The 16,623-nt window shown below is 38.4% G+C and overlaps 1 protein-coding gene across 2 annotated transcripts in view; it reads right to left on the bottom strand.

Moving 5' to 3' along the window:
• Positions 1 to 2,241: 2,241 nt before the first annotated feature.
• PROX1 (prospero homeobox 1) overlaps positions 2,242 to 16,623 on the bottom strand; it is a 53,578-nt gene continuing 39,196 nt past the window's right edge. The window contains exon 5 of one of the 2 annotated variants that reach the window (XM_032136886.2): positions 2,242 to 8,084. In XM_032136886.2, the coding sequence (XP_031992777.1) occupies positions 7,899 to 8,084 (186 nt within the window). In that variant the 3' untranslated portion in view covers positions 2,242 to 7,898. Of the gene's footprint in view, positions 8,088 to 16,623 lie in introns of both variants that reach the window. The other variant, XM_058430730.1, reaches the window with a different exon arrangement.

Below are 16,623 nucleotides of genomic sequence, written 5' to 3'. Positions count from 1 at the left end.
CCTCCTCCTGTGAGTTCTTATGAATGATTTTTGGGGGGATGTAGAAGGACTCTGTGATCATGGGCAGGAAGCCAATCCTGGAGACGGAAGGGAAGGAGGCATGGGAGACAGAAATGCCTTGACAGACCATACCACCTTTTGGCAAGATGCAGCCAGGAGCGATACCATTCAAAAAGCCTGGACTGATGTTTGGTGGGGAAGGCCTCCAGTCCATAATCACTTGCATTCAGGTGACATCAGACCTAATACAGAAGCAGTAAAAATGTATTCTTGTACACTGCATGTCTTTTTATGAATGTACCATTGGTAAGAGAAACAAGTCAGTAATATCTTAATGTTAACTTTAGTAGATGGCTTGTTGCTGTGAACAGAGGGAGGGCTGGGGCAACCCAGGAGCACCAGGTGCTTTACAAGAAGCAGAGACACTTACCTAAGAGAGAACCAGTCATAAACAGAGACAGAAGGATCTAGAGTCACACTTGGCTATCTTCAGAATTTTGCCCTTGTCACTTAAATTGCCTTCTCACGAGAAGCAAAAACATCCTAACACAGCATTTTCTTGGCAGGTAGGAATCCTTGGCAGGTGAAAGTCAACATGGTGACCACACTGAATCTAGCAATCCTTCAGCTCTCATAATTATTTCAATTCTCCTGGGACACTGAAGCATTAAGTGACTTGCTTAGCTTTCTCTGGGTAGGCTGTGTAAGAAGTTTTAGAATTGAATGGATTGGAGACAGGTCTCCTAACACCCAAAGCAATACTCTCTTGATGACTTCTTTAGTTTCAAAAGCTACTATTTAGCTTTTTATCCCAATGTAAAGCCTCCCTCTACCAAGTGGTTATGTCTTTGGTAAGGGAGTACAGCACCATTTATTTCTTCAGTAATCTTTCATAAATTTGCCTAGTTATTGTATCTGTTATTTTCTAAAATTGTATCTGCCATTTTCCTTTGTACACCCTTCTCTTGTATTTTATGCCTTTTAAATTCAGGAATGTTCATATACCCCAGCATTTGGCAGTACACGACAAGCATTTGATGTATTTCTATGACTTTTATTCAGGGGCATCTGTATCTCACCTCTGCATGTATTAAATTAATTATAAATATGTACTGATTTTTAGCCTTGCTTTTAAAGAAAAACTTGTTAATTTTTAAAAATTAATGGAGATAAAAATGAATAAACCAATCTTTTCTTTATTATGAGGTTGAGAATCTTATACATTCAACTCTAAAGTGGGCACTGGTCACACTGAGATGTGTGTGGAGCAGGGTTTATGAGGACGGCTCAGATCAGTGTTGAAGGTGGTGCATTTTGTTCTAGACTAATGACACCAGATAATTTAGAGTCACAAAAGTAAGGGCTTGAAGGTATATTTTTAATAAACCTCCTACCTGCTGTAACCTCTTAGTGATTTGGTGGCTATGGAAATTATCCAATCTGGCATAAAGCAGATAACTGTTAAGTACAAGAAGATGGAGGAGTCACTAAATTCCTGCAGATGTCTTTTCCCTTCCAAGAAGAGACAGTAGAAGGAGGGAATTTTTTTTCTCCAATCAGGGAGTAACTATTTTGGCATAGAGGGACTTAAGTATGCTCTTTTGCACAATTTAGTTAGGAAGACTAGAATTTAAATATGTGCCATTGATAGAAAAAAGAGCTGAAAGTGGAAAAATGCTATTATCCTTTAACAAAGTTTTAATATTCCATTGACTCCAGTCACCCTTGTGTCAACAGGGTCAAAATATAAAGCTTTCATCATTAAGGGGAAAGCAAAAGAAGAAATCTGAGAGATGATGAAGACTCAGTCTGCAACAGCATGTACAGACACAAGCGAAGTACAGCTGCAGTGAATGGTGGATAATAGAGTCAATCTCAAATAGCAGGTGATTTCTGCTAGTTCCTCTTGTTCTTAATTTAAGAATAAAGGAGATATCACTTTAAAACAAAGTGAAATAGATAAAAAGAAATTTTCAATAGCCATAAAACCAATGCTCTTAGTATGGAACATGCTGCCAGCCATGTCAAGAGAAGCATTTTAGAAAGGTTTTGAAAACTTAACATTAGTACTTAGTTCTGAGTTCATCCAGAGTAAGAACAGTGCAAGCCCCAAATCCCCGTATTTTAAGTAATATATTTGCCATTCTGTGACTTTTGGGAACATCTTTCCTTGTTCTCAGAATCGTTCAACATTAACAATTGTTGAATTAAGAGTAAAATATTACTTTGAGCTAAAGCTTTTTTTTTTTAAGTTTCAGGGCTAAAGTTAAGCCTGAAAGAAGATGTTTCATAGAGAGAAATCCAAGCAATTAGTCCAAGCATCTAAAGTAAAAAAGGTTGTTTCTAGGAGTTGCACGTTAGGCTAACAGAATGAAGAATTGTAGTGAAAGAAAATCTCCATACTTGATATTACAGGCACAACTAGCCTACTGTCCTACAATTGGATACAGGTCCAAAAATTAAAAGTCACTCTTTCTTTAAGAAAATCAAACGGCACTGAGCTTGTAATGTATATTTTATTTTGCACAAGCTTGCATATATACTGCACATACATTCAGTTTAAGAGGAGATGGAAGGCACACAAGGCAATTGGACTACTGTATCCTTTAAGTGGTACAAAGCAAAAGGTAAAAGTTTGGAGAGTATACAAAAGCTTAAAACACACAAAGTAAAACCCCTTTCCCACCCTCCCCACAACAACTTTTTTTTTTCCTGTTTTAAAATTTAGTAGCTGCCAAACTAATTTTTTTAACTTTTCCTTTAAAATCAATTGTCTACTGCACCTTTTTATTTTCTTTTTAATATGGACAGGGAGTCTCATTGTGTTTATCATATCAATTAATATTACAGTACATCCTTGGTAATACAAAATTGTACACCTTCATCAAATAAATTAGGATAAATTAAACCAATAAATTATGCAAAGTCTTCAGAACAATAGACAACAACAAAAATTCACAATTGAAATTGCCTCTAGCTAAAAAAAAAACAAACAAAAATCAAAAATTGACTTTATCAGTTCAGTTATTGTACTATATTCAAATCAAAGGGTCTTTATTACAAAAAAGAGCTTAATAATGCTATTTACAACATATTGCTAAATAATATAAAGGCAGTGTTTTGTCACGGTTTATACTATATACATATGAGAAATGGCTGGGACAATATTGAGGGAAGCCACGACCTTTGATTCTTCTAGGTAGCGCTGAGACCAATCCCAAATACATTTTTTTCTTAGTTCTAAATTTGAAGTGGTAATATACAATTTTAAAATGTTTTCTCCCCATTTTTAGGGGAATTGAATATTTAAAAAAATACAGAATGAATACGTTTTCACAAAAGAAGGTAAGCTTGTTTGCCTTTTCTGCTTATGTTTGTGCATTTTGAGGGGGTGTCAGATTTGAGAGAGGGCTCAGTTGAAAAGACTCAAAGTCCAGACACTTCCACATTCTGTTATATTCTTAAAAGGGTAATTATAAGAAGATGCAAAGGTTAAATACCAGTTTTGATCCCAGCTCTGAATATGAGCATTTTAGCTTTAGTTTTATAGATGGTTTACAACCAACAGATCTACAGAAAACAAAACTGCATTTCCTTCAACATAACATTTAAGTGCAATACGGTAACTGCTTACTCATATAAACCAGTTACATTTTTTAAGGGGAGCTTTTTGAAAACAATGCTTCTTGTAAATTTGCAAACACAGAGTTTGTACCAGAAGGAAACATTTGTACTATTCACACCAATGAATACGCTATAATATACATGGCAAAGAGATTTTTGCACTGTCTTCACATATACACTGCTTCTTTCAGGGGAGTCTGTAAACTACTCTTTCTTTCATAAATTTATGATTGTTCCTGGAGGACATCCTATTTTTTAAAGTCCCCAAATCATTAGCTTTATGACAATGTGTGTGTGTGTGTGTGTGTGTGTGTGTGTATGCGCACATGCGCACACGGGAAGGGGGGGTGTTACTAAATGTCTTCATGTACATAGAAAAAGAAATTTCATAAATTTACAGAAACTGCATTACCCTTGCCCTTGACATCTGATAAAAGAGATTGTTAACTTTTAAAAGGAGAGAGCAGGATTTTCAAGAATGCTTTCAACTGTCTATACGGTCACTGTAGTGTTCCTAGTAAATTCGACAGATGTCGTGAGAATGTAGTTATTTATTAAAATCTCATGTCTTACATAATGATAGCCATGAGGTTAAATATTTACATTGCTTTATAAAAGTTCCCCTCTTGCTTTAGTGTTTCTGTTTTGCTTTTTTTTGTTGTTTTAAATTTTTTTAAATGATATTCACCCACATCCCTAGTACAGTAACAAAGATTCTGCAAACATAAAACACTTTAATTAAATAATACTCGGAGGCACAAAGCAAACTTCAGGAATATGTGGGTGAACATTTACTTAAATAATTACTACATTCTAACATCTTCCACGTGTTTTACCATTTAATGTGAAACGTCCTCATTAAACAGCCAGAGATACAGTAAGAATTAAATGTTTTGTTGCAAATAGAACATTCTTTTCACAAAACATAACAAATGTCTAAAATAGGTTCTTAAATCTAGATAGGAAAAGGTAAGCTTTCCACTTCACACGCATATATATATATATATATGTATATTTTTACATGTGTGTATATGTGTGTATGTGCTTTTATGTTCACACATCTGCACACACATATATAGCACATGGTATGAAATATTGCTTCTATACTACTTTTCATTAGGCTAAGAAAACACAAGATTTGCACCACAGTTACAAAAAATTGGCTTCTACAAGAATTTTCAAAACTTGAATGCTGCTCAAACAATTGAGGAAAAAATAATTTGCGGTATCAAACTGTTCTAAAAATTCTCTTCTTCAAAAACGTATTCTCCCGCTTTGTTTTAAAAAGACACAAAATATGCATAGCTATCAACGTTATGTCAAACAGCCAGAAAAAAAATCTAGTGTTTATTGCAGCTGTAGTAATTGGAAATAAAGTCAAAAAGATGAAATCGAAAGCCACAGAAGGCACAAGAACAATTGTACTTGTTGGGAAAAAACTGGTATTTTGAAGGATTTTTTAAAATCCCCCCCGCTGGTGCATTTTAGGTCTAGGCACAGACTATAACCTCAAGCGTACACGCAAAAATAATTTAGGGTTAGCAGAAAATAAGTGGTAGTGTGGTTTTTCAACATGGACTTTAGACTTTTTTTTCTTTTCCTGTGTAAACTGTCCCTCATCCTTCACCCTCCCACCATAGAAAGTTAACTTTCTCCCAAGTAGCCAATTTTCACTTGGTGAGAGTTGAGCTAAGATTTGAAAGATGGTGATTAAAAAAAAAAAAAATCAAACTGTTAAATAGGAATTTGGAGAGACAGGCTTTTGTCCTTTTCCAATGCACTTGGGAGGCACAAGATTTTGATTGTAAAAGGGAAAACCACCAGAAAGCATAGTGATAAAGTTCTATTTCCAGAACAAAGAGGTGAGTTTATCCTCATGCTGCAATTTCTACTCTGAAATAGTTTCTGTGCCTCAGTGAACATTGAGAGGATATTATCAGTAGATAAGGGCATCAACATTTGGTTGTGAATACACACTTTTGCTTAATTTGTCTATTTAAATTAGGGAGGGGAAAATAATACTAAAAAAATCCAAATAAGTCTGGAATCAATATTGAACTCGCCCCAGATCAAAAAGATATCTAGCAATCTGTCTACATAGGTGAATACACTACAGCTTTGCCTTTTACCTTGCAAATGGCAACACAATGTTGATATGAATTACACAGAACAGCAAAAACCCAGTGGTATACTGACACGAACAAGGAATGCCATACTCTTTTAAACAAAGCCAGTCAAAAAAGCGTGACTACAAGTTGGGATTACTTCCCTATTTTGTGCTGATTGAATTTTTTCTTCCCACTTTATTCCAATGTCATGATTATCCAAACTTCTTTTTTTTTAAAGCAAGTGAGAAAAATAACAAATTGGATCTAATGACTCTGTGCATTAGTAGAGTGTGAGCTGGGAGATGTGTGAGGCCGCGGGTGCAGAGTGAAGTGGCTGGTGCCCCAGCCCATGTGGCTGCACCCTCTGTCCACACTGCGAGGCCCTGTTAGTCCCCTGGATGGTGCAGGGCATCATAGGACTGCACCGTTTAATTTAAAGTCAGCAGGTTTTAAGGCTTTGTGCTGACAATAATTGAGTTCATACATTCCTGTCCATCAGCAGAATTTATAAATGACGTTAAATTACAGCGATCGGGTCAGCTAGTCAGTCACATGGGTCAAAACCTGTATTCTCCAAAGTCAAATGTAATTCTTATTAAAATTGAATTAAAAAATGGCATTTATGTTCTATATGTTCTAAATACCAGATTTGTTACTGTGTCATTTTAGAAGGTGTATATCAAATTACCTAAGGGGAAGGAGGGGTCTGGAAAACAGTTTTAGGATGAACAATGAATTCTTACTGCATCTGCACACAAAAACCCACCTAAGAAAAAAAGTGTGAATGCCATACGATTTTTTTCAATGCAAGTAGGGAACACTGTACATCATTGAAAAACTGGGAAAAATAAAAAGGAAAAAAGAGGAGAACCATTGAAGAAAGCATAAAATAGCAGCTAGCTTTCTTTATGTGTGCTGGAATTGTGTCTTTTGGGTTAACCCCAAATTTTCCTATGCTATACACTCTTCTCACATTTTGGTCAATACTAGCTTCTGAATTGGAAGAGGCATTATCAATTGCTTTAAAATGTTACACCTAAATGAAGAAACACTGAGTTAGACTGCCACCACTTTGCATACCCATCAGGATAGTGTGGAATTGCATGTGAAAATATATGTGTTCCTCTTAGGAGGTGACGATCAAGTCAGCTAACAGCTGTCAACAAACTTCTAGTGTAGGCAAGAATTTTATGGCCAAGTTGGGCTTTCCTTTATTCCTTACTGGAAGAAAGTATTCAGAAAATAGTATTTTAGGGGAAAAAATTGTTAAGTAAACAGAATCCTTTTAAGCATATAAAGAAAGTTGAGCAGTGTAAACTGGAAACTTAGTGCCTTTTAGTATCTGAAGCAAAAATGATAACAAGTTATAGGATTTTTCTTTATGAAGAATGATGTAAGCTCACTTACGAAGAAGAACCTATTGTCAAGTTTAGAGAGGTGGCTAGAAGACCAGGTATGAATTTCTAGTCTCATCTTGGGAGAGCTGGTTTTGTGCAAAATTGCTTTGCCTCCAGAAGAAACTGGTACTACTTTCAGAGTTTACCTCTTCTCTTAGACAAGGCTTGAGAGTGATCATTTTTCTTTTTTAATTTGGCCTTTTGGGGTACTTTGGAAAAGTGAGCTGCTCATCTGTCATTGGAATTATTTTTAAACATGTAAGGAAAAGCTACTGATTGAGTTCAAACCAAACAAAATACTTACATGTATGAAGTGGTTTCATGAAATTTTCAGACCTTCTTAGCAGTAAAAACAAGAGACACATCACTGTAGAGTTGTGCTGTGTCATGGGTTTTCCTCGGCCAACCGCCATTTGCAATAAGTCATCAATCAAGTGGATGCACCATTAACAAATTCCCTTCATTGCTAATAGAGACTTTACACACGCCAACATTCTTTTTCCCTGAAAATTAACCCTATTTTAAGTGTCCAAATGTTAAGGGCCTTGGGCAAAAGTAAACTAAAGGCAGAAAGAAAACAACCATCCCCTTGCAATGGAAAACAAAAGAAAATGAGAGAAAGGTGATGAGGAGGAATTACCAGCTGATTTCATAACATATCCATGCCTCCCATACACATATATATGAAATCAATATCTAGACACATATAACTTGGACATCCAAAGGGGACTGCTACTCTTCATACATTCAGAAAGAGTTGTTGAAATTTCTACTCATGAAGCAGCTCTTGTAGGCAGTTCGGGGATTTGAAAATCTCAGGGACTTCACTATCCAGCTTGCAGATGACCTTGTATATGGCCTTCTTCCAGGAAGGATCAACATCTTTGCCTGCGATAATGGCATTGAAAAACTCCCGTAATGTGATCTGAGCAACTTCCAGGAATCTCTCTGGAACCTGCTGATACAAGGAGACAATGGCATTAATAAAGTTTTCAGTTTCAAGTCTACAGTTATTCCAAGGAAACTGAGCTAAGTTCATTCTTGCAGAAAGGGGCTTACATGGCACCTGCATTTTCTAAAAATGGCTGGCTTCTATTCTTTTATGTAAAGTCATTATATATAGTAGCATTGTGATGTGAGGTTGACAGCTTTGTTTTAAGAAGAGTGTGTGAAAGATCCAATGCAGACCTATTGAAAAACTAGGATTTCATTGTGGATATTAGGATAGGAATATGGGATGTGACTTTTGGGATTGCTCACTTTATTAAATAGGTGCTATCTAGAAGAAAGTATCCAATTATTTTTTCAGAATTTGAATCCTATTTCCTTTTGATTGCCATTATGAAAACAAAATACGTTCTCAAAATAGAATAACAAATAGTTGGGCTTCTTTATAAATTAAACCCATGCTTTAAATGAAGAAAATCTTCTAAAATCTGTTATCTGTTTGTCTCAGAGGATTGTTGACTCAGATGCTAAGTTGTATATTAATCTGCAATATAAAGTACTCTACATAAAGGAGTCAACTAATGATATTAATATGAAGTCACAAAACTGATCCTAAAATATTACATCAGAAACTACTTAACCTTGAGATTAGAATTGCTCCATAAGAGAGTGATTTATTCAGCTGATAATAATAATACAAACTAACTTTTTTTGAGTAGTTACTACTTGCCAGGCTATGTTTTATGTACTGAATGTGAATTATGTCATTCAGTTCTCTCAATCTCTCTAAGAGGTATTATTATCCCAATTACACAATAGAAAACTGAGGCTCAGAGAGGGTAAGGAAATTGCTCAAGGTCCTTATCATCCAAAATAAACATTCCCCAAATATTCATTTTAGAACCCCAATTTCATAAGGCTTTTCTTCCACTGCAATTAATATGTATGTGTGTTGTGTGTGTGTGTGTGTGTGTGTGTGTGTGTATGTTCTCTTAATTACTTATTTAATAATCTGATCTCTTGACCAAAGAAAGCAGTAGCTACTGATGTACTTATTTAGTATTCTTTGTAAGTTACTTATAGTAAAGCATGGTCTATCTATCCCCACACCAACATATTAGAATCACAGAATAATCCACAAACTCATAATTTTCCAAGTACACAATGACACTTAGTAGATTTCTTTTAGTGGGGGTACTTATACACCAGTAAAGTTTCATTTTTACATTAATTGCAGACATTTGAGGACATAAATGTATCATAGGTGTACATGTAGCCATATTTATCTACACATATACAAGAGATGAAAGACTTTTCATCTAAGTTCAGACATGCCACGTACCAAAGTAAAAAGGAAGTATTGTAATATTGAACATGTTTCGTCTCTTTCTTCCCACCTTGGGTGCAATGTACTTTTTAATAATAGTAGTAACTGGTAAAGAAAACCAGAATCATCACCCGACATCCCTGTTTTTCATGTTTAAAATTGGACAAAGAAGTTCATTGTTCCCAATGGCAAGTTAATTGTTGTTTATAAAGAAATGTAATAACTCTGCAGAAAAATGAAAGGGACTCCATTTGGGGCCAGTCAGTCTTAAGCTTACATTTTTAGCAGACCCTCCTAAAGACTTTCACAATGGCCCATTTCTTAGGACATATTTCCCAGTGTTGCCTGGAAAATCCTTCAAAGTGCCGCCTTGTCCGCCATGAATGTGCAAACCCATACACCCCAAGGGCCATTCTCTGCTGAGAACTCGTGGATTTTCTACAGGCCTTTGGGTGATTTCCTCCCAAATTTCCTGTATACATGAGTATTTGTTGGAGGAGAGCTTAGCCCTCCCACTCATGTTATACAAATAAAAATTCGTGAAGCAATCTTTTTTAGCACAGTCACCTCCACCCCCAAAGATAATCCTCCACATTTTATCAAATGAGCATTATTGAGGGAGGGAATGTGGCTGGAGAACAGTGAAGCAGTGCAACTGCCCATTGTCACTCCTTGGACTGGGAGCTGTTAGCCAAATGCTACAGAAACATAATCATAGGCATTTATTTATTTATTTATTTATTTATTTATTTATTTATTTATTTATTTAAGATGGAGTTTTGCTCTGTCACCCAGGCTGGAGTGCAGTGGCATGATCTTGGCTCACTGCAACCTCCGCCTCCCGGGTTCACGAGACTCTCCTGCCTTAGCCTCCTGAGTAGCTGAGCCACCACACCTGGCTAACTTTTGTATTTTCAGTAGAGATGGGATTTCACCATGTTGGCCAGGCTGGTCTCAAACTCCCAACCTCAGGTGATCTGCCCGTCTTGGCCTCCCAAAGTGCTGAGATTACAGGCGTGAGCCACCGCACCTGGCCAATTATAGGCATTTATTAAAATAAACGTTTCAAGAAGGGTGGTTTCATCGGCCAAAGGCAATACAGCTCAGTGAAATTCTATGTTCCTTCAGCACTCAGGGATGCAGCATGACATGGCAGAGAGCTTTGAGGGGTGAAGGTGTGGGCAGCTGCCCCAGAGAAGCCAGAGAAGGCCGGAAGCCCTGCCCACACCAAGAACTGCACAGGAGGCCTGGGGAACCAGGGACAGAGGAAGGGCAGGCATTGTTGAAGATTGTCAGAGGAGAGAGAAGAGGTACATCTAGAACATCAGCACCAGGGGAGGGAGGGAAGTGTAGTTGTAGGATTTGCATGAGAACAAGGCAACTTCTTTGGGGGTTGTATGCAGTCTCCTCTTCATCATTTTTATAGTTTGTCATGCTTGTTAATGGTTTGTAGTGGGTTTTAACCTGTTTTAAATATTCCTTTCTTGTGGTGGCAATCATAGGCTATCCTTTATCATCTTTTGCATTTGTGTCTTGATGCTGTTTAACTTTTTACCTACTTTTATGTACTTTCAATTACCTCATCATAAGGTGTTTCTAGATGAGGAGCCTCAGCGGAGTATCTTTTGCAAAGTCATTTGATAAATAGCTCATAGTGAGATCTTGCCTTCTGCTTTACTCCATATTGCTCTATAGTAGCAGTTACTTAATACTTTAACAATACTTAATAAAGGGAAGCTTCAGCCTGAGCAACATGATGATACCCTGTCTCTACCAAAAATACGAAAAAATAGCTGGGTGTGGTGGCACGTGTCTGTGGTCCCAGCTACTGGGAAGTGGAGGTGAGAGGATGGCTTGAGCCCAGGAGGCGGAGGTTGCAGGGAGCTGAGGTTGCACCATTGCACTACAGCCTGGGTGACAGTGAGACCCCATCTCAAAAATAAAAAAAAAAGGAAGTTTAAAATAATGATAAAGTAAGATAGAATTCAAAGAGTTGGAATAGATCTCAGAAATCATCACTTTATAGATGAAGAAAGCATGAGATTCTATGAGAGGAAGAAATGATGAGATGAAGAGATTACTGTGAGGTAAGGTGTCTTTGCATTAAACGATGCTGGCTCCCTTTTAATGCTTTTGCAGCAATTTCTACTATTTATATGAGGCACCAAAACCTTGAAAAGCTGTGCCTCTGTAATCTTGAAAAACCACAGAGAAGCTAGTAACTTCAAAATAAATGGAAATGGTATAAAAGATGCCCTGGAGGAGACTTTGGTTATTGGTTTATGTTTGGGAAGAAATGAATTCTTTGTGAAGAAATAAAATGATTAGTTAATATAGTGCTTACTTTGAGGCAATACTCATGCAATGGACTGGACTGGATAAAAGAAAGTTGTAATGAGATACTGAACTACTGGAGCAACTCATGTCTTTGGTGGCCCCCAGAGGTACACTTTTGGGTAGCAACTGATCTTGTGAGAGGGTTCCAGTGAATTTCATCCACACATAGAAACATCACCCATGGAAAAAGAGACCTTTATCTCTGCTTGAAAACTCCCAGCTCCATTTAACAGAATAATAGGGGGTACTTTCTGATGTTTTGTGGGAGCATCTTAGAAATCAGTCTTATCAGAATTATGTTGCCCATATTTTTCTACACCTCTTCACACCTAATGGCTTTCCAATCACCAATAAACATCTGCAGAAAATCCCTTAGTGACAAGTAATCCCTTATCTAGGTTTCTTTTAATAGAACCCAGCAATCTGCAGAATGAACCCTAGAGTATCTCCTCAGCATCAGGTGGTAACAGTCAATCAAGTCACTGGAATGCAAGACAATGCAGGCAGCTGGGGGGGGCGGGCGGAGGAGGGGAGAAGGCCCTGCCTTTGGACATGCCACAGGGAAAAAAACAAAAGGCTTCCAAAGTCTTTGGCTGGAACTCTGAGGCTATTGTGGGAGCTGCTTTGCCCAGCGTTCCTCAGGAGAGGAGAGTGGAAACTTTGTTTTGATAAAAAGGCATCCCAATATAGGAACGTCACCCCAGATGGTCTTGCCTTGATATTTGGAGGAGAATATAAAGTAATGAGGTACTTGAAGATATGCATAAATTTGAAGGGGGTTGGCAATCAGCTTCTACCAATTTCATCACAGACTTGAGTCTCCTCAGAGCAAACAAGAGCCTTGTGGGCTTCCACGAAATGCGGGAAATGAGAGGAGGTTTTCAAGTCTGCCCAGTCCACAGCTGGGTTGCTTGTGTGTGCGTGTGCATGTGCGCGCACACACACACACACACACACACACACACACACACGGTGTGTTGGGTGGGTGGTTGTTTTGCTGTTCTTTTTTTTTCCATCAGAATGAGTGGCAAAGACACATTTTTCTCCCGTCTTCCTCCTCTTCCCAGTTGCTTTACCTTCAAGGATGATTTGTTTTATTAAACTGACTGTCCCTAGCCTCTGCAGTACATAATAAAAGCCTGACATAGCAGGCTGCCTGCCTTCTGTGTCCTGCAGATACTCATCATAAGTGTCAGGACATACCAAGGTTAGCGGTCACTGGAAGTGTGCTCGCTGGCCCAAACCTTGCCAAACGCTCTTGGCAGCTGAATGAATGTCACAGAGAATAGAAGGGGAATTACAAAGGTTAAAAAGAAGACAGCCTCTCCTATTTTCTGGAGACAGCGAAGCTGATTTTTCACACCTCTGAACCGTCCGTAAGCTCATTCATCAGCCTCTTGCAGGGGACCTAAACCTTGCCCCTTGCTCAGTTCTCCACGGACACTCCTCCCTCCTCAATCCCCTTTAAAAATTGGCCCTCTGGCCTCATTTCATCACTGAAATGATCTTCACTGAAATGGACAGAAAACAAATCAGGCATCGACTTCTTTCCCTGGCCACCCACCCCCCAACCCATAACCAAAGGCTCCAATGGCCTATCAAGCCTATCAATAGATTACAAACTTATCAAGGGAAATCATCTTTATAGTTGATCTTTTAAGCTAATTTTTTTTTTTTTCAAACTTGCTTCGATGGAGAAATGGAAAAGGACGCATGTGTACTGGCAGGCATGGCTAGCAAATGGGAAAGTACAATCCTGCCTAGTATTTTGGTGAATTAGTTTGTGTGTGGGTTTTCCTTCGTCCTCCTCCATTTTTTTTAATACTATAAAAGGGCAATAAAATGCTGACTGTAAGAAGACAATGTCAAGGAGAAAAGGGTACTGGTATTTTGGATACTCTTCACTGCTCGCCTTGGAGAGAGAGTTATTCTTGTCACAAACCCTTTTGTCTGCATCTGCTGACTGCTTGCCTGTAGCCAGCAGCATACTTTAACTGTTTTGTCACCTCCTAACATCACATGCATCAGCTGTTGGGCTTTTGTTACGGGTATTGTAGAACTAATCCGCTGTGGCTGTTCTACTGTGCAGTAAATAAAACAGAAACGGGCTTCTCAGACTATTCTGCATGAATATTTCAGATGGCTTTTACAACTCCGATTCACAAAATCAAATAAATAAATAACTCCCCCAGCCGCCCCCTAGCCTCTCCCCACATCCAGAAACAAAACCCCTCAATCTAGCCCCAGATGCCTCCAAGTCAACTGCATTCAAGGGGCTGACTTGAGCCTTCAAGCAATTGTTTCAGGGAACTGGAAAGAACAGTGCTCTCTCAATTTTCACACCACGGAATTCATACACAGTAGTAGAGTTAAATATATCTAATGCTGAAGCATCTCTGAAAAATTGGAGAAAGTTACTTTTTGTCCTTGTGGGCCTTTAAAAATATATAGGTAATGCCATCAAAAATACATAGTTAAGAGTTGCCTTGTCAAACTGCTTTTATTGTTTCCATCTGTATTTTCTTCCCTTCCACTCATCTGAAAGGGGTCAAAGGTAGATGCTTGCGCATTTAGTTTATCCTAAGAGTCTTTCCAAATGGTTAACCTATATAAGAGCACAAAAGAAGAATCAAATTTTGCTGGGTTAGAAAAACTGAATCTGCATCATGAGTTCTTCAACGGTATAATGATGTACCAATCATACATAGCGAGGTATTTTTCTAGATGACTTTGAGTGTCTTTGGAGAAGTTAAAAAGAGAATGGGCATCTGCACACGTGTGTGCACACACACGTACACAAAAATCTTAGGGAAGGAGACAAACAGTTGAAGTACTTTCCCGAGCATTCATTCACCCTAGTGTGCACATGATTCCTCTAAACAAACTCTCCCATCCCTGTTGTTTGTTAAGTAAATATTGATCAAGGAGAGACCCATCTCCTGACAGCAGTGGCACAAGCTGGGGACTTATGCTGCAGACAGAGTGGACTTAAATGGATAAACTCAGATGCTTTAGTAACTCCTCATAGAGATTATCAGATGAAAAGGCAAGAACAGATATGTTATTGCTGCTCCTCTTCACTGTCTCACTCACACTAAACTCTCCTGCCAGAGGCAGAAAAGAGGAATCATGGAGCTGTAAAATATGGCCACAAGATGCAGTTACTAAGGGTCTCCCTTTGCAGTCATGCATGCATTTATCCTGTGTGTACAGCCGGGGACTAGCAGGCCCTCCAGAAGAGAAGGAATGGTGCAGGATGCTATACACGGTGAATCCTGAGATTCTATTCCAGTGCCCTGTCATTCCAGGGGAAGACCAAATGGAAAAGCAAACGTGAATGCACTTTAGGAAACATAAAATATCATCCAAATATAAGGTGGTTTACAAGTTTGAGCCTTTAAAGAGGAGCCCTAATTTCTGGGAAGCATTCACTGTGATTAATAAATGTCTGCAAAGCATCATTTTGAGAGGTGCTTGGAGGAGGTTCACTTGGGTGAGTTTGTTGGCTGAGTCAACCAGTTGAGAAAAGTTGCACTGTGTTCCCTAAGTTTTATTTTGGCCATTTCATAATTATGAGTCAAAATCCTGTTTTCTGCACTGTTCGTAGCTGAATGGATACACGTACTTCTCTGGGAAGGTCAGTTTTAAAATCATCTTTAGAGATTAGGTTTTGTGTATTGAACACTGAGCACCGTGGTCAAAGGGCAAGATGTTATATTTAGAGTTCCCAAACAGCTAAATGGTGTTTGAATCTTATTAGGATGCTTGTGTTTGGAAAAACTAGCAGGATCCAGGAGCACTGGCTGTGAAGTTGCTTTCGGGTGCCTGCCGAGTTACCCCAAATGAGGCAGAGGAAGGTTCTCCAGCAACATCTGGGCCTAGGACTAATGTCTTTCTCCCTCTGATGCTCCAGGTGGCATTCAGCTTTCAGGAACATTGAGGATTAGATTCATCTAATACCCATGCAGTTTGGGCCCACTTTCTAGTTACATGTTTTGCTGTTTAAATATGTGAAAAGTAAGTGCTTGTAGGAAGTGGCTATAGTTCAAGGCTGTCTTAAAAAAAAAAAAAAAACCTAAAAACTATGTTTCCTTGGTCTAAACAAACGAACACATGGCAATAAGTCTGTATCTTTTTTTATATATATATAAAGCTTCGAAAGAACAATGTTCTGTTGAGCAAAATTCAGTAGCATTCTGTAAACATTAATTTAAGGAAATCAATAGACTCAGTGAGCTAAAGCCATATTGCAAGATAAACTGGCCAGAGTGCCACTTTGTCAAATAGATTTTCGTTTTCTCGGCTAGATAAAGACAGTTTCAAAACGGGGTAGACGTGTTGCAACCAGGGTTTGAAAAGTATGTGGCCTTCAAACAGTCTGCTTGTTCCTACTACAAAGCTGGATAAACATACTTTAAAAATGATAAGCCTGGTTTAGAACTGATTTGACTTTCAAATTTTACATATAGTAGATTTCTTGGTCATCTCATAGGAAAAGAATAAAACAAAATACCATGCATTCAAAATAGAAAATGTACTTAGCTGAAAGGGGTTAAATTGTCTTGAGAGACAGAGCTTTGGGAGCAGTTTCGGTTGATGCTTGACTTTAAAAAAGAAGGGAAGAAAGAAACCTTTATTCATGCTGACCTGATGGGCAATCGGCCTTCTTGCCAAAATCCGGAAGCCAAACTCTCTAGTGAGTTTGGGATCAGAGGTTTCAGCTGGTGGAAGCTGCTCTCGTTCTGTGCTCACCAGGCAATGTCATGTTAATGTGCGAGGGGGTGTGGTGGTTGGGGGAAGCAAACCCAGGCAAAGGCTAGAGAAGGAGCAGAAGTGATGAGCCACCCAATTGCCCCAAGGTTTTTGTCAGCCAGACCGAAAG

This window comes from Hylobates moloch, unplaced genomic scaffold (genome assembly GCF_009828535.3).
Source record: "Hylobates moloch isolate HMO894 unplaced genomic scaffold, HMol_V3 SCAFFOLD_18, whole genome shotgun sequence".
Taxonomy (NCBI): domain Eukaryota; kingdom Metazoa; phylum Chordata; class Mammalia; order Primates; family Hylobatidae; genus Hylobates; species Hylobates moloch.
The sequence above is the reverse complement of the archived record's forward strand: the minus strand, read 5'-3'. Positions and strand labels throughout refer to the sequence as shown.